Below are 23,618 nucleotides of genomic sequence, written 5' to 3'. Positions count from 1 at the left end.
TAAATGGCATAACAAAGTTATAGAGTTAAACATGTTTATTTTTGTATTTTTAATTGCAATTATTATTATTACTATTATTATTATTATTATTATTTTGTGGTGCAAAGATTTTTCGATTCACTACTTAAAAGCTGTTGAAGACCTTTTTTAGTTAGACTATTGATGGCTACGTATGACACGTCAGTATTATGTTTAGCCTACACCTTGGGGACCTAAAGATAAGCCATTATGAGCCATTATAAGTCGCGCAAGATGTAGACTAAATAATTGAGAAACGTAAAGAACATTTCTTATAGGAAATGATAGTGCAATAATCGATCTCTAATATTCTACCAATGTAAAAATCCATAATGTACATAAATCCATAAAATTCTAAAATTGTTTCATTATGTTCCGCGATAAAGTCTTTTTTATTTTCAATTTTAGACTATTTTCTAGCATTCTCAATGCGTAAATGGCTTATTCTCGTTCACATGGATGAGACAGTGTTTACCAACAGTCGATGATCTCACGTTTCTTTTTCATTAATTGACTTGTTTTTCAAGTTCAGTGCGTTCAAAGGAAAAACGGATGATTTGTGGCCTACGTTAACACACAAACTGTCACACCAACGACCTTATGAAGCAGCAAACCAGGTGAATATGAACAGTACAAAAAAGTAACGCGATAATGTTGTGGTCATTCTGTCAATCACCTGTGAAGTTTCTGTAGAGATTAAAGGCTGCTCGGAGATTACCGTTAAACCCATTTATTTTCATTATTGGAAGCGTCTACTCTGAATTAATTATCCTAAAACTCGTTTTTTATATCTTTCTCTCCCCTTACTCTTTCAAGTCAGCGGAAATCGATGACAACAACCACGCATCAATTCACCATCTTATAATAATCATTATTTGTTTTTAATTCTTAGAGTAGGCTATAAATTGGGCCCTAAAACTGGAAACTTTGTTCAATGCTATAATACTTAGGCTAAAACCAAATGAATTACTTAGTGGATATGTTGGTTTTGCACATATTAAACTTAACATTCTAAAGTTCGAGTAGTCTATATGTATCTGTATAGCCTAATGAACAAGTGGCGATATTTTGTTCAATCTGAAAGCTTTTTAAGAAGGAACGTTATCAAGCTTGCATGCGTAATAATCCTTAGGCATCAATCCGTTATAACTCGGACAAAGTGGGTTTTGTCAGTAGCGCCGTTCAGATGATTGCGGATGCACGTGAATAATCATCGTGCGCGCCCTGAGGAACGTACTGCATATTTCTTGCTCAGTTTCGCGTCATGGCGTCTGGCTATCAATCAGCAGGTCACCGTGGGCAATTAGGTGTCGTTCCAAAATGTCGATACTTACCGCTTGCTTTAACTTTGATTATACAACTCATGGCAATGGCATGCAAGAATGACGTGAGAAGATGTACCACAGACATGCCTATAGGCCACTTCAGTGTTGACTTGATTTACAAATATTGATAGCCTATTAGATTAGGAATGTTTGTTAAAACGTTTTAAATGACAACAAATGCAACAATACCACTATTGCAGACAAAGCAATTTAACACTAATTACTTGAATCAAACAATACCTGTTAATGGCCTATTGCTTTATTTTTCAAACAACATGTGAGGCTGTTTGTTGCATGTTGATAGTTTGGAACTACAAAGTGGCTTTTTTTTTAACCACATAACAGCATATCTAATTTTCTTGAATGCAAAACCAATTTAAAATTATTTAGTGACTGTTAATAACAAAAATAAACGTAATTATTTATAAAGCTCTTTTAAAGATAGCTGCTCAAGGCGCTTTATAAGAACAATAATATAAGAATAAAAGTGTAAAAAACACATAGAGTAGCCTATATAAACATGCATATCCAAACAGAGTTAATAATGAAACAGAATAAAAAAATCAAAATAAAATAATAATCAAGTAAAACATTTCCTGAAATAATATGTTTTTATGACCAGATTTAGATATACTAAGAGACTGTGCTTCAATAAAGTCAGCTGGTAGCAAGTTGTGCAATGTTGGAACATAAAACAGAAAAGTCCTGTCCGCCATAGAGCGTAGACAAGTCTGAGGGACAGCTAAGAGACCAGATTTGGAGGAGTGGAGATCATATTTTGGGATTTAAAGATTTAAAAGCTCAGACAAATACTATTATTATTTAAACAGCTGTGAAATGTTTTGTATTCTTTAAAAAAAATTGAATCAAGAAGACAGTATAAACAGCAAATATATAAACAGTGTCAATATATAAATCATTTCATTTATCAGATGCACTTGGCATTATCGTATTATATAGTTTAAGTTTCCAGCAGTGAATAATGTCATGGACATACAGTTGTAGCAATAATGTTCAGTGAAACAAATGGAAGCCAGCTGTTCCACAAAGTAAACCTAAGGCCATTGGCAATAGACACAAGTGGTGTGAACAATTTTGCAAAGATAGTGCCTAATCACTGAAATGTCTTTTCTGTTCTACGCAGCATTAGAAATCAGGATCTGTTTTGTAAGTTATTTTGTGTCAGTTTTATGTAGCCATGAATGAAACTGTCTTAGTCACAACCTTAAGGGCAGAAAGCTTATATTTGAATTGTTTATAGATACCAATGGCCCTCTTTAGAGACTTTTTTTTTTGCAGTGCTGGCTCAATAAATGCTTTTGCTTATCAGCTGCAAAGAAGACAAGTCAAGCATAATTTAGGAGTGAGAGGAGACAGCAGACTTTTATGAAATTGAAGAGACATACTGTACACAAGACTGTCAACTACAAGTTAAGCCCTTAAACTTTTGCATTCAGTTTTTGATGTTTGAGTGTGTTCAAATGAGTTACGAGATATCCAGATTTGTTCAAATTCAGATTACTAATTAGCAGCATCTCCATGTTGTTATGCCCCTCAATCACTAAAGAAAGGTGTTGCCCACTAGACTATAGAGAATTCAGAATAGCAGAACCGCAAGTCATGTTCTTCTTAAAGGCACTGCTGTTGTGTATTACTTTTCAAGCAAAAGTTATCACTTAAACATTTTCAACTGATCACATTGTCCTTACATTAAATCTCTTTAATGGCCAGACAACTGGTCTGATGCCTAACTAACAAGAGTTGTCTAAATTTCACCTTTTGATTATTTGTGTCTCTGCCAGCTTGTTTCTTTCAATTATTCACTTTGTTGGCAAGGCAGAAAGAACAATCAGCATCTCCCCCAATACTCTCCTGTTTGGCACATTGTGAGACGTGACATTGGCTCACTCTTCTCGTTTGTTTTGATAAAATTACGATGCTCTCTGGGAGAGAAAGGAGAACTGCAAGACCAGGTGTTTGAGCCAAACAAAGTTTCTTATTTCACTGCAGACAGAAGAAACAAGCAGCTGGAGATGTCATTGGCAGAGCAACACCTTTAATTAGAACAGTTATTCAGTTGGCCATTCAGAATGCTCTTTTATATTGATTTGACATTGTTGGCTAATTATATTATTGGAAGTGGAATTATTAATTAATTCATTCTAGTGTTATTGTTTTGGTTTTATTGATATGATTATATTGAGTTTTTGATTGAATGCTACATGAAAACAATTAATTGTAAAACTGCCCTTAAAGTCTATCATATTGTATTTTTGTTGTTTACTAAATTCAGAATGTCACAGTCTGTTTCATGTCAATATAAGTTGTCAATATAAGGCTATTAGTTAAGACGTGAAATATAGTATTTGCTATGCTTTGGAGCTGGTGACAGCTCCAATAGCCTCTGTAAACCATTGTTGCAAACAGTCATGCATCAACTGATCCTGTTTATCAACTGTGTGCCACGCAGGCTGTTTGCATGAAACACATTTTCCTGCACACATACCTTGATGTGATTTAGTTCCAACATGATCTCACAGGAAGTCGGCATGTTGCTTCCAAATGTTCTGGTATCCTGACATTGGCCCCATTAATTTTTACCCCAATAATGGTTACGTTTAGTAATATAACAGGGTACAATGGAGCTAAAGGCACACCCTAAAGAAAATGTGCTTTTGTCTGGCCACAAAATGTATCAAGATTCAGGAAAATCCATTTCTTTTTATTCAGTGCTTGATGTGGGTGGGTACTCAACGGTACGCAGTACCTGAAGTTTTTCTTGCGTACTACCACTTCTCAGAGTCTCCCAGTACAATGTAATGTTTTTATTTAATGTACGTCAGGGATTTGATAAGGCCCACCAATCACATTTAGATAAAATCACAGTTAACACCCGAGTGCTCTCTGCACAAAACTCAGCAGTGAGGTTAACAACACTCAACACATGCAAGAGCCTCAGTGGTCGTCAAGTGATCCGTGGACATTTTCCAGACATGTATGCTTGGTGTTTAAGCATATCTGGCCATAGCTCAGTTACACTCTTCTCCAAAATACACCAGCAACTTTTAGGGGAGCACATTTTATCGTGTCTTATTCACTCAAATGTATTTATGCCATTTGTTTAGCTGCTGGGTGCTGTCAAAACTAGTACAGACTTTAAAAAAAAATGTCAGAGCTTTTACAGAAGTGATGTCAGCTTACATGCTCAACGTTTTTTCACAAAAGGTAAATCAATGATGAAAACCGAAGCTTCAAAGAAAATACACAAGGAAAATTTGCATTTTGTTCTCCATTCTTTTCTGTAGTGCTTTTAGAAAGATTATATGAAGCTGCAGTGGCAAACATGTATATCTCCTGATTGTGTTTGGTTCTATATACAGATGTGTGTCTGCGTTTACAATCCTGAACATCATCAAATCAGTTTATTCTCTGTTTCAAGTGATTATCTGCACAAGTATCTGGCTCCTGTGTGCAAATTCATGTGTGCAGGACAAGAAAAGTCTACTTTTGCCCTCATTGAATGGGAGGATAATATATATATAAAAAAGGAAAAATAGACATAATGTTCTTTTTTCAGTTTTAGGCTACATTAATTTTGTGTAAAAAGACAGTTCTATATTAGATTGCCATTGTTCACTTATGCAGGTTGATATTGTCAAACATACAGACTTCAGCAGATCTTAATATTCTTCCTCAGTTTTCATGTATTTTTTTTATTTTCAAAGTAAAGTTAATCAAACCCTTCATTAGTTGAGGGTGTGAGGTCATGTTTGTTCTTCAGCCAAATCTTAATGTATTAGTTCACCTAAAATTAAAATTCTCTCATTATTCACTTAACCTGATGCCATGCCAGATGTGTATGACTTTCTTTCTTCAGCAGAACACAAATTAAGATTTTTAGAAAAATGGTAAAGCTCTGTTGGTCCTTATAATGCAAACGAATGTGTGCCATCACTACTAATTTATTGTAAATAAACACATTTTATTAACCGTTTTGGTTTTTGTGTTAACATGTTAGTTACAATAAAAATGTTAGGTAAGATAAATATTGGAAAAAAGTTTGGCCCCAGTTCAGTTTATAAAACCCCAAGTTTATTTATTTTAAAATAAACATACTCTATGTTGCGAACAAAAACAGTACAAAGAGTATATTATATTTCCCCCCAAAAATCAAGTTTATTACTAAAAATGAGAGTACCTGCATGTTTTTCGTCCACTTTAAGCACATTTTTTATTGACTAATGATGGAGGAAAATAATTTGTGTGAAAATAAATAAAAATAGAAGGTTGTTTTGAATAAAACTCATTTTTATTAATAAAAGGTGGCGAGGGAGCCTTTTACCACACACTTGGGGTAAAAGGCTCCCTCACTTGGGATAAAAGCCCCCCAGGGGGTTTATAGTGAAATCGTGCAGATACCGGGGCAATAATTATAGGGCATAATTTGTCAACTAATGATAATACTTTTGAGACAGCAAGATGCTTTTTTTTTGGGAAACAGATTAAGATAATGTTCAGAATAGCCACTTCAGAAATGGGTGCACAATTTTGCATTGTGATCAAATTCCATACGATCCCCAAATAGGTAGTTTTCTGAGTGGGAGACAGGACGCTGTTCTTGGCGTTGAGCCTCAACCCCAGAGAAACCAGATGAGCTAAGATGATATCCCTGTGCTGTAATGCCAGTTCTTGTGACTGTGCTAGTATCAGCCAGTCGTCTATGTAATTCAGAATACGCAAAGCAAAGCATGGATACAGCATGGATACCAGTGCTGTATCCATGCATTCCTTGAATGAGTGGGGTGATAAGGCTAGACCGAATGGAAGAACCTCGATATTGTGGGCTAGGCTGGGTGCAAAACGGTCAGGGTTTTTTTCTTTTTAGAAATAACTGCCCTGAGGTCTTGCTTTGGGGGCTGCTGAGGGCGACGAACTGGCCCCCAGTGTTTACGAGGGGGAGTATGATTCGCCACGCTTTGGTTTTGAGCCTCCAGTCTAGAAGGACTGGGGCGGGGCTGGGTGGCCGACGGCCCCTCCCCCTGAGTGCAGGGAGGAAGGAATTGCCGGAAGGCTTCCTCGTGGCTTTTTGCCTCCTGGAACCTGGTGATAACTACATTCATAGCATCACCAAATAAGCCAGAGGGTTAAACCGGGGCATTGAGAAGGAAAACTTTGTCCTTATCTCTGCTGCCCGGACACTGGTGCCCGCACTCAGGTCCTTCAACAGATCAGCCTGGTACGCCTGTAACACTGCCATAGTGTGCAGGGCAGCGCCAGCCTGACCTGCTGCCTGATAAGCCTTCCCCACAAGTGTGGAGGTGGTCCTGCATGGCTTTGTGGGGAGAGTCTTCTAGTTTGGAGCATTTGTGTCTAACTGTAACCTGGCCACAGCCCAAGTAACCACCTTGAGTAATTCCTCAGCCGCTTTATTATTGTGCGTGGAATGTTCAGAGGTTCAAAAAACTGCCATAGAGTTTCAGCCATAGAGCATAAACATGGGAACACACACATTTGTTTGTGGTTTCTGCACACTGCCTAACAATTCTAACTCTTAACAGAGGAAAGTAGAAAGTTCTGACAGTCAAGAAGCACAACAAACACAGAATGATCTTAAGACAAAAGATCTGACGATGCACCTGTGATGCATCTATATATAGCCCTGCTACAGGTGCATCCAATGATGTCACCAGCAGAGGCTATAAATTCTGGTCAATTTCATTGACGTGTTGCACACACACTCACAGCTGGTCACACCTAAAGTTGTTCCTAAAGCGCTAAATCAGCGCAGCATCAAAGTGTAGCTTTTTGACAGGGAACAGTGTTTAATAGGAGCCTTTAGCCCAGGGGTGGGGAACCCTGCTCCTGGAGGGCCACTGTCCTGCAGAGTTTAGCTCAAACCCTAATCAGACAAACCTGGGGACAATTACCATGGTCTTGATTACTTTAAAAATGTAAGGGCAGGTGTGTTTGATTAGGGTTGGAGCTAAACTCTGCGGGACAGTGGCCCTCCAGGAGCAGGGTTCCCCACCCCTGCTTTAGCCCCTGCAACAGGTTTTTTTTTTTTACACCAATATACTATACTTTCACTTATTGGACAGTTATTGAAAATGTTTTGATATAATCACCGTGAACAAAATTGAAAATGACAAATATTTATTTTGTCTCAAAATTATTGTGATAATTTGCAGGATATTCATAAACTACATAAATTTGCAACATCAAAAAAATGATTAAATACGAGATTCAGTGACCTCAAAATCAAAGTTTAGACATCACATGCAATGATCTCATGGATCAGGAATATTTTGCAGTGCATAGCGACAAACAAGTGTTTAGGAAAGTGCTGTGATAGATTTTTAATGATATTTATTGTTTTGAGAGAAAATAAAATCAAAGGAGCCATTTACCTGTAACCTCGTTGTACCCTATGCATTGTTCCTCACTCTACATAATTTGCTGCTAAAAACAACCCACTTTTGGTGCCTCTCTGTGTGCATTTCACCTGGAAACTGGAGCTCACTCCAGGGCACATGCCTTTACGTTCAAAAATACTTCCCATTTCATGAATTTCGGTAAGCACAGACCAAGGTTAGCTCAAGAAAAGTCAACCTACTGTTTCTGAATTCACTGTGTATCAGTCTGTTGGTTCATACGATTTGTGAGGAACATATTTTAAAGAACCTGATGTTTAATTTGAAGTGTTTTCATGTGTACGGAAACTTTATTTTTAATTTAGAAGGAGTTGCTTTAACTTGTTTTTTGTACAGTCAGATATTAGTACTTCTTAGGATTACATTTTTAATTTCGTTTTTGACTACCATAATCATTGCTCTGTAACTTTAAGGAATGACTTATTTTATTGAATTTTTCACTTTTTGGTTTGTGTCCATTCTTAGAGAACGCTTTATCAAAAAGAATGGGGAAACAGATCTTATCTGTCTATGTAGACAGCTACTGAAAGTTTGCTCTGCCTGAGAGACTTTAAAGAGAGCAGAGCAATTCCATTCCTCTCTTGGTAGCTCATTGTTGTCCTAAAGCAGGGGTGGGCAACTATTTTGGTAAAGGGGCCACATCGGGCTTTAAGTAGTGCATAGGGGGCCACATTGTATTCCTTTTGAGATACAATGTTCTGCATTGTTTTGGTTTTTGTATCTTTTAAGCCCAGAAATAGTTGTGTACTCAATTTTCTGAAGTGTATCTGTGACTAATGGGACTATTCTGCAATTGCCTAAAGTATTGTATTGCTCTACAAAGATAGATACTTTTATATCAGGCATTAAATAACGGAATAAAGGCTGAGCTTATAAATTTATTTTACTTCCCTGTTAATTTATTATTCAATTTAACAATCTCTACATCAGGGGTCTGTTTTAATAAATAATAAAAAACAATTTTTATAGAACTTTTAATGTTTGTCACAAAGCGGGCAAGTTTACATGCTAAAAACGTAGATGGTTTGACTTTCAGCACACAACTGAATAACACCGACTGCATGACTGATTACTGCAAGAGTTAGATTAACATACAGGTGCGAAGGGACTTCAACATTTCTAAATTGTACAAATAAAAAATACATATTCATCTCTGGCTTGCTTTTGCTCACATGTCAATGATGCCAAAATAAGTTTAACATTAGGCAGATTATTTCCAATTTGTGCAAGTATAAATCTCAAACAGGGGGTGTTGCGTCTCTTATCTGGTAACCCTGAGCATGTTAAACGCTTAGGTCCCAATGGAAGTTAACTGAAATATCCAATGAAAAAAAAACGCTTTTACAATAAATGAGTTGCAGGCCACATTAATCCATGTGGAGGGCCTGATCTAGCCAGTGGGCCGTATGTTGCCCATGTCTGTCCTAAAGCATGTTTTTAACAGACATCTAAAATTATAATAATATTTTCTGACTGACGTCTTGGTAAAGTTTAAAATCTTGTTACACATTAAATTAAATGCCTTTCAGTGTCCTTAATAAAGAAATTAATAAAATAGCAAGCATGCCACTGCTTCTTTGCAGAACTCATTTCCTGTAGTGTGGCCTGCTAACTTCTGATTAGAGGAATCTTCCGATTCTCTTTATTTGCTTCTCCATCCTAACCTTATATGGCAGTGAAGAAATATTTTGCAATGGTTCAGAATATACTTTTATGCTATTCTTATAGGAATAGTTCACCCTAAAGGAAAATTCTCTCATCATTTCAATCATTGTCATACCAAAACTGTATTACTTTTCTTCATTTCAGTAATACAAAAGGAACATTTTAAAGAATTTCCTTACTACTCTTTCAATATAATGAAACTGAATGGGAACTGAGGCTATCAAACTCCAAAATGAAATAAAACAAAATCAACATAAAAGCAGTCCATATGACCTGTACCTATATGCTATAAGTGTTCTTATGTTATTCAATGCAGGATGAACAGACTAGAATTATTAGTTGTATTGGAATCTATCTTCCTAAGATTCATTGGTGGTTGGCTTGTGAATAAACGTTTGTAAGAGTCTCTTACACAGTTACTAAAATGATCAGACTATAGTGGCCTTGAAATGAGCTCCTAGGCATCACAAAAATGTACCGTTGTTATTTTTGAAGGAATATGCTTTTGCAGTATCACCTCAGGGTGTCTCTACTGCAGATTAATTAGCCTGAGTAGTGGGATTTTGTGCGTTTGCTCTAGTGAGAGAGAAGCTCCTGTGACTCACAAGTCCATGTTCTTCTTCTCCACCGTTGCATGATCTGCCCTACCATTAAGCCTCCCACTCTGGTAGCCAAATGCATCATTGAGTATGTAATCTGCATGGCTCAGACATGCACTCTGATGCATTGTGCATGTGTTGCGAGGTCAAGTTCTGTTATGACACAGCTTTGGAAGGGCAGCCAAGTAAAATAGTTGTGACAAAATTTGTTGCATCTGTATGACTTATCAGAAAGAGTGTTTGTGTTAATAATACAAGGTCAAGATTTGCCGGAGTTTTAAAAACACTACACTCAAATGAATGCTAGAATACTTCACTTATCAAAAAAGGATGGTAAGCTAGTTATTGAAATGACAATGCTTTTGACTAATTCGCTTTGGCAAATACTCTGACTTGTATTTGTTGCTTCAGTAGGCTGAATTGATTGAATGTCTGTTAATCACAACTCCTTAAGAACAGATTGTAAAGGAGATTAATTTTAATGAACTGTTCCTGTTACAATCAAAGACCATTATCAGTGCTACAGTTATAAATATGAACAGTTACTCTACTTTTACATAATATAATTATGCACATGCAAACTTCAGCCAGCACAATTTATCAAGTTGCCACAACTACCTGAGACACATGTTAATATTAAAACTTTCTCACACATCTATTGCTGTTTACCTCTGTAAGTTTTTAAGGTCCACTGGTAATTTCTTAAGATGAAATGCAAATTAGGCACAAGGTTATGTAAGACATCTTGCCACGCTGTATCTGGCCCTTTAGCAGGGTCCTTAAGTAACTGCATGTTGTTGTTACAATGAGCAATGTTCTGGTTCATTTTAGCTTCCAGGCCTCACCGGATAACATAGGGTAAAAAACCCAGGGCACATGAGCAAACCCACTGTTTTTTGTCATGTAGTGTTATTATGATGATGTATGGAGCTTTGACTCAGGGAAGTGTAGAACTTATCATGAGATATTATTCTTTGTGTAAAGTATATGCCATTTTATGATATTGCACGAAAAATAGAGATGCATATACTGTATCTTGCATAATTATTCAAGGTATCGGATAGAGCTGAATGGTGTAGAACATAAACTCATTTTGGGGGGCTGCTGTGAAAGAAGTAGCAGCCAGCTGCAGTACTCTAAAGAACAGAATTTTGACTCAGAAGAGGCCCTGTTATTAAGTCAAGTCAAGTCAAGTCATTTTATTTGTATAGCACATTTAACCGAACAACAGTTGACCCAAAGTGCTTCACAGGTTAAAACAGGAAAGGCAAAAACAATATGCCTTGACAAATTCATAAAAATGAGTACAGGACTCCTTAAATACATAAAAAAAAAAAAAAAAAAAAAAAAAGAATTAAAGGCAAGAGAATAAAAGTGTGTTTTCAGATTTGTCTTGAAACTACCAATTGTATTACAGGACTTAATATGAAGTGGGAGGGAGTTCCAGAGTTTAGGAGCTATTACAGAAAAAGCTCTGTCCCGTCTGGTTTTAAGACGTGTCTTGGGGATAGCAAGTGGCTGTTGGGTTGTAGACCTGAGTGGTCTGACGGCAGAGTAAGTAGTCAAAAGCTCAGAAATATACAAAGGAGCTTGACCTTGTAGAGCTTTAAAAACGAAAAGTAAAATTTTAAAATCAATTCTCAATTTCACTGGTAACCAATGGAGCTCAGCTAAAACTGGGGTTGCTCATACTTTTTAGTGCCTGTGAGAAGTCTTGCAGCCGCATTCTGGACTAACTGAAGTCTATTTAAATTATGTTTGGTTAGACCTGTATACAGAGAATTACAGTAGTCTAAGCGTGAGGAAACAAAAGCATGAATGAGTGTTTCAAGATCTTTCTTGGATAAAAAATGCTTCAGCTTAGCTACTGTTCTAAGCTGATAGAAACTACCTTTAACAACAGAGCTAACTTGTTTATTAAAATTAAGAGAACTATCAAAAATGACACCTAGATTTCTGACCATATTCTGCAAATTTGATGACCAAGGTCCAAGGGCATTACTCCAGTGTTTTGAAGTGGGGGACGATCCAAACAAAATCATCTCTGTTTTCTTAGTATTCAACTGAAGGAAATTTTCTGCCATCCATGATTTAATGTCTTCCAAACAGTTAAAAATAGTATCGATATCTGAAGTACAACCAGGGGAAATGGGTAAATACAGTAATGTATCATCAGCATAGCAATGGTATCTTAAGTTGTGCTTTTCAAGGATTGAGCCAAGGGGCAGCATGTATAGGGAAAATAACAGGGGACCAAGAACTGATCCTTGAGGGACACCATATTTAATATCCACTGGAGGGGATGATTTAGCACCCAGTTTAACAGAGAATGTTCTCTCTGTCAGGTATGATTTAAACCAGCGTAAGACAGGGCCCTGTAATCCGACACTATTTTCCAGGCGATCAGTAAGAATACCATGATCAATAGTGTCGAAGGCAGCGCTAAGGTCAAGGAGGATAAGTAATGCACTTGATCCAGAGTCAATGGTAAGAAGAATGTCATTATAAACTTTAAGTAATGCAGATTCTGTACTATGTAGAGCTCTGAAACCAGATTGGAATTTATCCTGTATGTTAAAATTAGTCAAGAAAGAAGAAATCTGCTTGAAACTGCTTTTTCCAGGATTTTAGAAATAAACGATAATTTAGAAATAGGTCTGAAATTTCCAGGATCATTAGGGTCAAGATTGTTTTTTTTAATAGTGGTTGTACCACTGCGTGCTTAAAACCAGATGGAACAACACCAGTGTATAATGAACAGTTTACTATAGCTAACACAATTGGAGAAAGGACATCAAAGACCTCCTTAAAGAGACGAAAGGGAATAATATCAGAAGGGCAGCAAGAAGGCTTAAGGTGAGAAACAATCTCAGACAACTCAGGGAAAGATAGAGGAGTGAAATACTGGAGAAAGTTGGTAGGACTGTAAGATGTAACTGAGATGCAACCCTGGGCTGTGATGCCAGATCTGATAAGATCAATTTTTTGGATAAAGTAATCAGAAAACTCATCACAAGTTAAGGATGTATCTACTGTATTAGCCGGATTTAAAAATGTATCGATAGCTTTAAAAAGAACTTTGGGTCTATTAGCCTGAGAGTTAATAAGTCCACTGAAATAATTAGCTTTTGCCTTTTTAACAGTGACTTAATATGCTTTCAGATGTTGTAAAAATATGTCATAAGAGACCTGAAGCTTATCTTTTTTCCATTTCCGTTCAGCTTGTCTACAGTCTTGACGGAAAACTTGTATGAAACTATCCACCCAAGGTGTTAAAGTGTTTGACTTTACTCGTTTTAATTTTACAGGTGCTATCTGATCCAATGTATCGGTACAGGACAAGTTAAAACTAGAGACAAGCTCATCAATATTAGTGCATGATGGCAAGTCAGCAGAGAGGGAGGGAGGGAGAGCAAACTTAAAAGAATTTAAGAAAAGAGAAGCTGTAGCTGAGTTAAATGAACGAGCTAAAACGTAAGAAGGGGGAGGGACAGAAAGAGGACTGTAGCTAGAAAATTCAAATTCAATCAAAAAGTGATCAGAGATAGCAACGTTAGTGATATCAAGTTTATCAACTGATATCCCTGATGACAGAACGAGGTCCAATGTGTGTCCCTTAATATGAGTAGAGCCACAAATTGATTGAGTGAGATTAAAAGCGTCGAGTAACGCTAAAAATTCATTCACCATCGGCTTAGTTGGGCAACAGACATGAATATTAAAATCACCAAGAATCTTAGAGACAACTCATCTTTATTTTAATCATCTCAGCGAATCCGTGCGGAGTTAAACTGTCTGCCAGCTCTTGATTTTTTATGAAATTAGATTTTTTGAGTCTGTCCAACTCCTCAGCACAATTAGAATATTTTACAGACACTGTGCTCAGCTTATAATAAAAGCTGAATAAGGTGCTCATGCGGCTATTCCTAGAAGTTCACCATGTGCTGAATCGTTATTCCTCCATGGATGCTTGTTTATTCGCATCTAGAAAAGGTCTCAAGAACAAACTATAGTCTTGGTAATTGGAGGTGATTGTCACAACTTGATGAGCACTTCAGAAGCACTGCCAGCCAGCCTGCTGGGATAAAGTGTTTGTTCAGTTTTAGCATTTTTAGCAAGCATCTGAACAACTATGATCTTGCTTGTCATAGTCACTTCTAACATGTGTATGCTGAAATTCATGATGTTTTGTGGGTCTCGTGTGTTGCAGGTGATGATGATCGGGACACGGATCTCTTCCTTTGTGACACCAACACTTGCAAGTTTGACGGCGAGTGTCTCAGAATCGGGGACATCATAACATGTATATGCAACTTCAAGGTAAGACCACTTTCACTATGAACCAGCTCGGATAGTCTCAAGACCATATTTTTATGGTCTTGGACAAACAAGTGTGGAATCAGACATTTTTCCGAGACCAGTCGAGTCCCCTAAAAAAAAGTATTATTTTTATTATTAAGTGGCAAATGCAGCTGTATGGTTGTACACACTGTGCGTACCATGAGCGATCCGAATTTTCAGAAAAACATTTCTCTGACTGAAAATATGTCTGTATTTCTGTCACCTGTGTAGAATCAGAACTAGCGATGCCCTATTTGCAAATGGACCATTCTTTTGAGTCGGTTCTTTTCAGTAATATGGCCAAACAGGTTAGCAAAGTGGTTTGAATCGATTCATGATGGTTTCATTTGGACCACTTTCACAGAATCATTTGGAGTGGTTTCTCACTTAGTAAAACTATCTATCTATCTATCTATCTATCTATCTATCTATCTATCTATCTATCTGTCTGTCTGTCTGTCTGTCTGTCTGTCTGTCTGTCTGTCTGTCTGTCTGTCTGTCTGTTATATTTGTTATATGTAACCCGCTATCTGTCTATGAGGAATTTGCTGACAAATAGCGCTTCCCTTTTTACCAATATACATTGGCCGATTTAAAAGAGCACTCATAAAATGTGACGTCATCCATAGCAACAAGGTCAACTCTTAAAACTCTTAGCTCAAACTCTTAGCTAGGCTCTCTTTGGAGAACTCCTAATGTTAAGATAAAAATCTTTGTGAATACAGGCCCAAATTTTTGTAGGACTTCTACTCTCTTGTTTGAAGGAAGTTGCCCGCTTTTTCTACTTCAGCCTTGAGCTCACAGGGAAATGAAGACAGAGAGAGTCGTTCCTAATAACACATCTGAGGTTGGTCTAAAAGAAAATGCATTAGACCCCTTCCAAGGCAATGAGCAAACAGGCACTCAATGAACCTGTTATTTATATCCTAGCTTGCGAGGGAACATTTGTTTCTTTGGCGAGATAAATAGCATTACCTGTTTGTCCCCTACCCTCCTCTTTTTTCCCTTCCAAATAGGTCTCAGACTCAATGATAGTACTCTGTTTTTAGGACAAACCCCATTTTGTGTCTGGCTACACTGGGTCACATTGTTTTCATTTGTTTTCAATTCAGACACTAATGCCATTGGCTAGGATAGGATAAGCTTAATTCAAGTATCCTGGACACCACATGTGTGCAGTGAAACTTTGGCATCAGCTAGCTTAAACCTAATAATGGTCCATGTCTTTATTCCATTAGATAAAATAATTCATCAAAGAAGGATCATCTAGAGGCTTGTGTCTGGTATGAAGCCAGAGAAAAGTCTACAGTCAGGGAGATTGTGTGGCTGAAGAGAGGAAGAAAGTTTGATCTTTGCTGATGAATAGAGGTCATTCAGCCCCTGATGTTCATTTGGTAATGTTTATTCACCTGACACCAGCTCTTGGAGGTGCCTGGCACATCAACTTACACTGTGATGTTTACTTAAGATTGGTTCTCTAAGGGTTTTTGTAAGGATTCATTATGTCTGGTAGTTGAATTTTACCAATTTCTACAGGGATTACCAAAACAAGGCTGGCTGGGTTTGGAAATTATGTAATTATTTATCCTGCATCTACATCTGAGAAGAAAGAAACCCTTATAATTTAATTATATAATTCATCCTAAAATTTTAATTCTGTAATCCTCAACTTCACATCATGCTTTTCAAAATCTGTATGACTTTATTTCTCAAGTGCAACACTGAATTTTCAATAATTTTACAATTGTGGCCTGGTGAAAATTAAATACCTGAAAGCATGTGATCTAGTAAGGGTCAAAGGGCCTTATTTTAAGAGTGTTAAGCGTAGGCACACCTTTATGGTAATTCATACGTTCAAAGATAAAGGGTAACTAAACACCTGCTCAGAGTCTGACTCCACCCACTAGAAATATTTGAAAATGCAGGAAAAGTGGGCAGACCCCGGCGGGGATAGAGGGAACGAACCGAGTGCGGGGCTGAGTTTGGGGGCACCTGAGACTCGTAGTGACGGATTAATTGACAGCTGCTGTCAGACTCTATGTTATTATTATTCCTCACACGGTCGCACGACCACATGTACATGAATCTGGCGTGGTGAGCTGGAACCTGCTTACGTCGGCTGTCACCGCTTACGTCACGAAGTACCGCAACAGCCAATAGGAAAATTCAACTGCAGTAGCCACTGTTCAACCTGAAGAGGGCAGTACTCAGACGTTTTTTACACCATATATTGTAGAATTAAAACACTTTATACACAAATGTCAAAAAAATTACTTGAATCAATGACCAGTACTAATAAAGCCCCATGCTTACAGATCATTAACTAAAAAAAGTTGGTTTAGGGTTTAGTTACCCTTTAATGAGCATAGTCATGGTAATTTGGTATTTTCGTGCAAGCATGCGCTAAGTCTAATCTTGTGCATGTGCAAAGTGCTAATGGGCTGGGTCAAGTGCACTTTAAATTCTGAGTTTCTTCTCCGGTTGTTACACTGTCTGCATCCAATTATGTAGTCAATTCCCTGTAAAGCACCAGCGATACAGTAAATACAAAGACAGCACATTCATAAGAAGTTGCTAGTTTAAATGGACTGTATGCAATGAATTCGAAGAATAGAAATATGGACTTATGTTCTCTTGTGCATTAACTGCATCCTTGCTGAATGTCAGGTATATTTCTATGACGGTGACTTGCTCCTACATTCAGAATTTGGATGTAGGCTCCGTTAAATTCTTAATCATATTTATCAAGTGGCAATAAAATCATGGTATATATTTCCAGTTAATACACGGCTCTCTAGAGTACTCAATTCTGATTGTTCAATGGCACCATCTAGAGGTCCGATATTGCTCTGTAACATCCACACATCCACATAGCATCCGGGTACTGCGAGCCGTTTTTCCTGCTTCTCGAATCACTGTGCAATTCTACCAGTAAGCTAATAAATAATTTCAACTCAAAACAATGTTTCATGGGCATGCATTTATTTATTTATTTATTTGGCAAGAAGTCTTGTAATAGGCTGAATATTGAGGAGTCAGGCAGTCATTTTCACAAAATAACCAACAAACTCTGACGCAAACTAGAAGTGGATTTCAGCTGTTCAGCGATTTCTATCTTCTGAAATCACAAAATGTCAACGCAAATAAATATTACATGTCCATGTATTTATTTTTCTTTTTTTGTAGCCATGTAATAAGTGGGATAATATACAGTCAACCAGTTGTTATTGCAAAATAAACCCTGCAGAGGTGATACTAGTATCACCTCTGAAGGGTTTATTTTGCGATAACAACTGGCTGACTGTACATTATCTCTTACTTATTTTATCAGCCTTCCAGGTTAGGCTGTTAATTTTTCCACACACTGTACTCCTACTGGTAGATTTTGCTTTAATGTGTTAATTCATTCAGACACACACAAAAAAATGAAACCAAAAAAAAAAGGTCAAAATTCAAATTACACTTCAAACAAATGAAAATATAATCAAAATAACAAAAATCCTCCTGTAAAATCCAAACATTTGACACTTTTCTTCCAACAGCCTCTTTTGTAGTGACTTAAAAATCAATCTAAAACAAAAGTTGAAAAAAAATATTAATACAAATTAGTTCATAAATACAATTGCAAATACTGTATAAACATAATAATAATTGAAAAATAAACCATGACCTCTAGAAGGTTTTACTCAAATCTCATACATTTGTCTCATACAATGGTTACAACAGTGATTGTCAGTGAAATAATTTGATGTTCCTCTGTATTTTCAGAGTTTGGACATTTTGGACAATTTTTACCACCTGCTGGTGAACAGAAGTGGTGCTGAAATGTCTTAGTTCTTAGGAAATTAGCAAACTGTGATTTGCGCCACTTCATTAACATACAATACATAGCCCAAAGACTTAGCTATGGGGCATATCATTAAGTAATCATCGGGTAGTATCTTTCATGACATCCCTGTCTTATTGACTCTGCTAGATAGTAAGCTATGATCTATAGTTAATATTATCCTGTTGGAGTGCAAATTGAATTGCAAAATAAAATATACTTAAAAATCAACCTTCCAAAGCTTATTGCTGTGAAATTATCAAAATAATAATAATAAGAGAAATAGGACTCAAAGACTAATATATGTGGATTTTGATCTTGTTTTTTTTAAAGGAATTCTAGAAACATCCTGGCTTTTTTTTGTGCAAGGTTTTAATTATTTAATTAAGCCATAGTACATTTCTGGTTGTTTTTGGCAGATGGAACACCATCTTGATTTGTTCTTTTTTGATAACTGAATATTATGATCCATGCTAAGGACAAGTTAAAAAAAACTGTGAAATGTGATATTTGATATAGCTGAGAAAATTAATCAAATGCACCAAATTATCCCTGCGGCCTGCTGAAAGCAGAAACTGAGAGCAATGTAGAAATGAGACTCATTTAATTTAAGCACTGGTAATACTTACAAAAACTTTTTAGCACCTTATTGCTTTGTGAGAGGATGGTTAACCCCCAAATCAATTTTGCCTTTTTTATGCCATTTGCTGGAAAGTGTGCAATATAGCTCTCAATTTCTGTAATTCAATTTACAGTATGTCTTTGCATCACTGAATAAGTTCACTTTGAAACCTGGGGGCACAACATTCATTCCATAAATAGTATTCCAAGTTTGCTGCTGTCACGATGTGGGAAATCAGGAGAAGGCAGACAGAAGGTAGGATCCAAACGCGGCTTTATGGAAACAATAAATAAACAAAACACGGGAACAAAAGAAAGGTCCACAATGGGAAAACAGAGACAGAACCTTGGAAGGACACGGGGACATCAACAAGGGGAACAGGAACCACGAACGAGAGAGTAGTCACAGGGAACTCGGGCTGGAAACAGGGAGCTAACAAATACATCCATTAACAAACAACGACCGACAGAGACTGAACAAACAGACAGGGTTAAATACATGGACATGGGGAGACGAGAGCCAATGAACAAACAGAACTCAAACAAGATAACAGGGAAATAAACAGAAACCAATGGGGAACTAACGAGGGCAGGTGAAAACAATGAACAGAGAACACGAAAGCTAACAAAGAGACTACGGAGCTACAAAAGTGAAAACTAAGGAATTACAAAAGTGACAAAAATGACAAACAAAGGGCAACAGTGAAACAAGAAATGGTAATAGAAGAAACTACAAAGGACTACAAAAACCAAAACAGGAAACAGGAACTAAACTAAGCTTCAACATAAAAGCACAAAACAAAAGACAACAGTGAACTTGACAGCTGCGGTGTAGTTGCTCCATCAAAGCGCAGAATCACCACAATTGTTATATAGATGCATGTCTCTCTGACACACAGCAAAGGAGTTAGGGATTGGTTGTAGCATTTTGACAAATAGTTAAAGGTGCTGTATGCGATTTGTTTAATGGATAATATTTTTTAAATGTTCCTACTTCCTTAAAGATATTAACGAAATAATTGTCCTGAGATATCTCACTGGTCTCTGTGACAGCTATAGACTTTGTATACAGCAAGCAAAATATGTGTCCGCAGATTAGCTTTCAATCATTTTGCTCGTTCTCATAGAGCTGTATTTGAAGCGGTTCATTGAAGCTGTATTCAAGAGTCTCCAGCCACTGGGGGTTGCATCAGGAAGGGCATCCGGTGTAAAACCTGTGCCAAGTCAAATATGGCATTTCTTGGCACATATGAATTAAAAGTGAGCTAAGGCTGGTTTTGAATCTGGGTTCCTTTGAGCCAACAGCTCTTATTAAATGTCATTAGCAAGTTGGATACCTTGTGCCAAAGCTCATAGTATATTTTCAACAAGTGTTTTAACTTATTGAAGTTTGAAGTCTCTAATATCCCTTTGGCAAATACTAGATCATTAATAGTAATTTAAATAAGGGCTTTAAACAAAGTTCTTCATACATTTTAATCAAATGGATAGTTCACCAATACCGCTGTATTAAAAGTTGTATTATAGCTCAAAACTAATAATTGTAAATACTGCTACTAAGATTTGCTTCCATAGAATCTGTAGAATATAATTGTGCCATGATAGTTTTTGCTCTCTAAATGTTGTGGATCTTCGATTTGAATCATCTGGACATGTCCCATCATGTCATAACAGATACTGTTGTGATTCTGCATGTTCAGTCATGCTCATGCTGATGACTCACTATGTTATGACACCTCTGATCCAAAGCTCTGATGCTCAGTCATTCAGTGCACTTACATTGCTTATTCACATGATTCATTCTAATGGGGTGTTATTGCTTTGCCTCAAACTGCCTGAGCTTTTTGTTTTTAGGCTGGTTTGCAACTTAATTTAGTTGTTGTAACTTTCCCATTGGTGATTTGTGCTCTTGACTTTGTTTAACTTGACTGATCGATTATCGCAGCCATCTTCTTCCAACTTGGTTTGGCTCTCATGTTCTCTATTCCTGGTTGATACACTATCCCTCCGGCCATCCTCGGATGACTGAGGTGTTGCCATTTTCAGACGGATGCGGACTGGCTGATATAACAAACGCTGTCGGGATTGAGTTCTAACCAAGATGCAGCATTCAAGAAACATGCCCTTATGTTCTCCTTCAGTGTGATCTCTGGGAATGAACTTGCAGGACTAGCAGACAGTGGCAGGAGGTGGACGCCTTCCCTCCGGGCCTTCGACTGCCCATCATCAAAGCCATTTTCAGTCAGACCTCTTTGCATATATTTACATGCATTTGTGGTCCTTTTGTTCTCCAGACACATGGTTTCACTGTAGCTGGAGACAGATTAAAAGTGGGCCTTCATTCCCTGGTGCCATTAGACGGCCCCTCTTCAAACCGAAGACAATAACCAGTATGAATCATTTTGTACAGGTGCAATAACAAAGTGTCCTTGAAGTGTGTGCTACTGCTAATTTGAGCATATCCCCCTGGTTGTGTGATTAAAGTCTGTTTAGGCACTCTACTTTGTGTCATGCCTGAGAACATCCCTTACCTCACTGTAATGCTCAGCCTCTCATGGTTTATTTATTATTTTTATAAAACACAGGCAATTCCTGTGATGCAAGAAACTTTTGTTCAATAAATTATAACATTTATTAAAAAAAATAATCACAACAACAGACAATTCTTCCACCAAGTAAAATAATGAAGTAACCCAATTGTAATGTTATTATTGTTGACAAGCAACAAGGGTTATTTCACCCCCAAATTGTAAATTTTGTTGTAATATGCTCACCCTCATGTTGTTCCAAACCTGTTTCCTTCTTTTGTGGAACACAAAAGTAGATGTTAGGCATCAGTCACCATTCACTTTCATTTTATAGAATAAAAGATAAAGTGAATGGTGACTGAGGCTAACATCCTGCCAAACATCGCCTTTTTTGTTCCATGCAAGAAAGACAGTCGCCCTCATGTGTTTTCCAGATTCTTTTTTTCCTCCGTATTGTCTTTTTTGGGTGAACTATCCCTTTAGTCAAGCGCCTCGAGGCTGTGTGTTACAGTGATTTTTGTATGCAAAGCATCTAAAGTGCCTAAAACACCATTAAAGGTTTAGTTCCCCCAAAAATGAAAATACTCTCATCATTTACTCACTCTCATCCCAGATGTGTATGACTTTCTTTCATCTGCTTAACACAAATTAAGATTTTTAGAAAAATATTTCAGATCTGTAGGTCTATACAATGCAAGTAAATGGGTGTCAGAATGTTGATGCTCCAAAATCCACATAAGGACAAAATATAAGTGCTCCAGATGATTCTGGTGGTTAAATCCATATCTTCTGAAGTGATATTATTGGTGTGGGTGAGAAACAGATCAATATTTAAGTCCTTTTTACTATAAATTCTCCTCTCTACTCAGTCAATCTCCACATCACTTTCACTTCTCCTTCTGATTCATATACTTTGTGCATATCGCCCCCTACTGGGCAGGGAGGGGAATTTATGCAAAAAAAATGACATAAACATTGATCAGTTTCTCACCCACACCTATCATATCATGTCTGAACACATAGATTTAACCACTGGAATCAAATGGATTACCTTTATGCTCCCTTTTTGTGGATGTTGGAGCTTCAAAATTTTGGTACTCATTCACTTGCATTGTAAGGACCTACAGAGCTGAGAAATTCTTATAAAAAAAATTATTTGTGTTCTTCAGAAGAAAGAAAGTCATAAACATCTGGGATGGCATGTGGGTGAGTAAATGATGAGAGATTTTTTTTTTATTATTTTTTTTTTTTTGTGAGCTATCCCTTTAACCATGATATACTAGAGATCAATACATAGTTACATTTATTATTAATAATTGTAATAATCAAGTGATTTTGTTTGTTTCCCTGACTGTATAATATGGCAAATTAATTAGCCTAACTGTTTATTAATTTTGACTGTACAGTCAGATTTTACATTTTACCATTTTACAATGACTTTGAGTGGCTCATCTAATTAGAAATTAAAGTCAGAATTATTTGTTTGACAATACAGAATTCAAATGATGTACTGTTCCAGATGTGAATACTGGTTAAGGCCATATTCACACTGATCTGTTTTTGTTTGAACAAATTGCAGTGCTTTTGAAGTGCTTTTGATTTGTGACATAGCAGTCTTTGCCAGCTGATGTCAGTCTTTTTGACCAGCATTTCACCTCCCATTCTTGATTATTTTTCCATTTCACTTCCATTTGTTTTAAATCCTAAGCTGTTTCTTTAGCTGTCTTTCCTCATTTCTATCACCCCTAATAGCTTCCCTCCACGTGCTGCAGAAGATAACTTCCACCAATATATATATAAAAAATGAAGCAATTAAAATCTGGAAGGAAGCTATTTCTGTGCAGAATTAGGTCCAGTTTCCTGTAAGAACTCTGGGGGATTGAAAATGTAGTCATATAAGTAGAAACTGTTTTTCTTCTTGGCTGTGTTAGATGTGGTATGTGTCATACGTGCATGTACACTCAGACCCTCACTTGGCATGTGACTTTAGATTGGTTGGCGGGTTGGCAGCTGGAGAGTTGGTTATGTGTGGAATCTACAGTGGTGGGTGATGTTCGCTTGAGCCTGATGCCGCTCAGGATAGCAGCATCTGTATCTGTCCCCACACGGCTCCCCTCAGCCTGTCAGATGCTATTACTGAAGAGCCGTCTCCCCTGACAGGGCCCGGGAGCTCCTTGCTGGGAAGAGCGTTACTCTAATCAAGACCAGACTGTCAAGCAGTTAAGGAGGGAGCCAGAAGCCTTTACTTCCTTCCTCCTTGCTAG

General features: G+C 37.2%; 1 protein-coding gene across 2 annotated transcripts in view; it reads left to right on the top strand.

Annotated features, from left to right (window-relative positions):
• LOC127659137 (tomoregulin-2-like) overlaps positions 1–23,618 on the top strand; it is a 98,607-nt gene that overhangs the window by 1,112 nt on the left and 73,877 nt on the right. For both annotated transcript variants that reach the window (XM_052148806.1, XM_052148805.1), the window contains exon 2: positions 14,249–14,358. In XM_052148806.1, coding sequence (XP_052004766.1) covers positions 14,249–14,358 — 110 coding nt within the window. The remainder of the gene's footprint in view (positions 1–14,248; positions 14,359–23,618) is intronic.

The sequence above is a fragment of the Xyrauchen texanus genome, chromosome 18, assembly GCF_025860055.1.
Source record: "Xyrauchen texanus isolate HMW12.3.18 chromosome 18, RBS_HiC_50CHRs, whole genome shotgun sequence".
NCBI lineage: Eukaryota > Metazoa > Chordata > Actinopteri > Cypriniformes > Catostomidae > Xyrauchen > Xyrauchen texanus.
The sequence above is the reverse complement of the archived record's forward strand: the minus strand, read 5'-3'. Positions and strand labels throughout refer to the sequence as shown.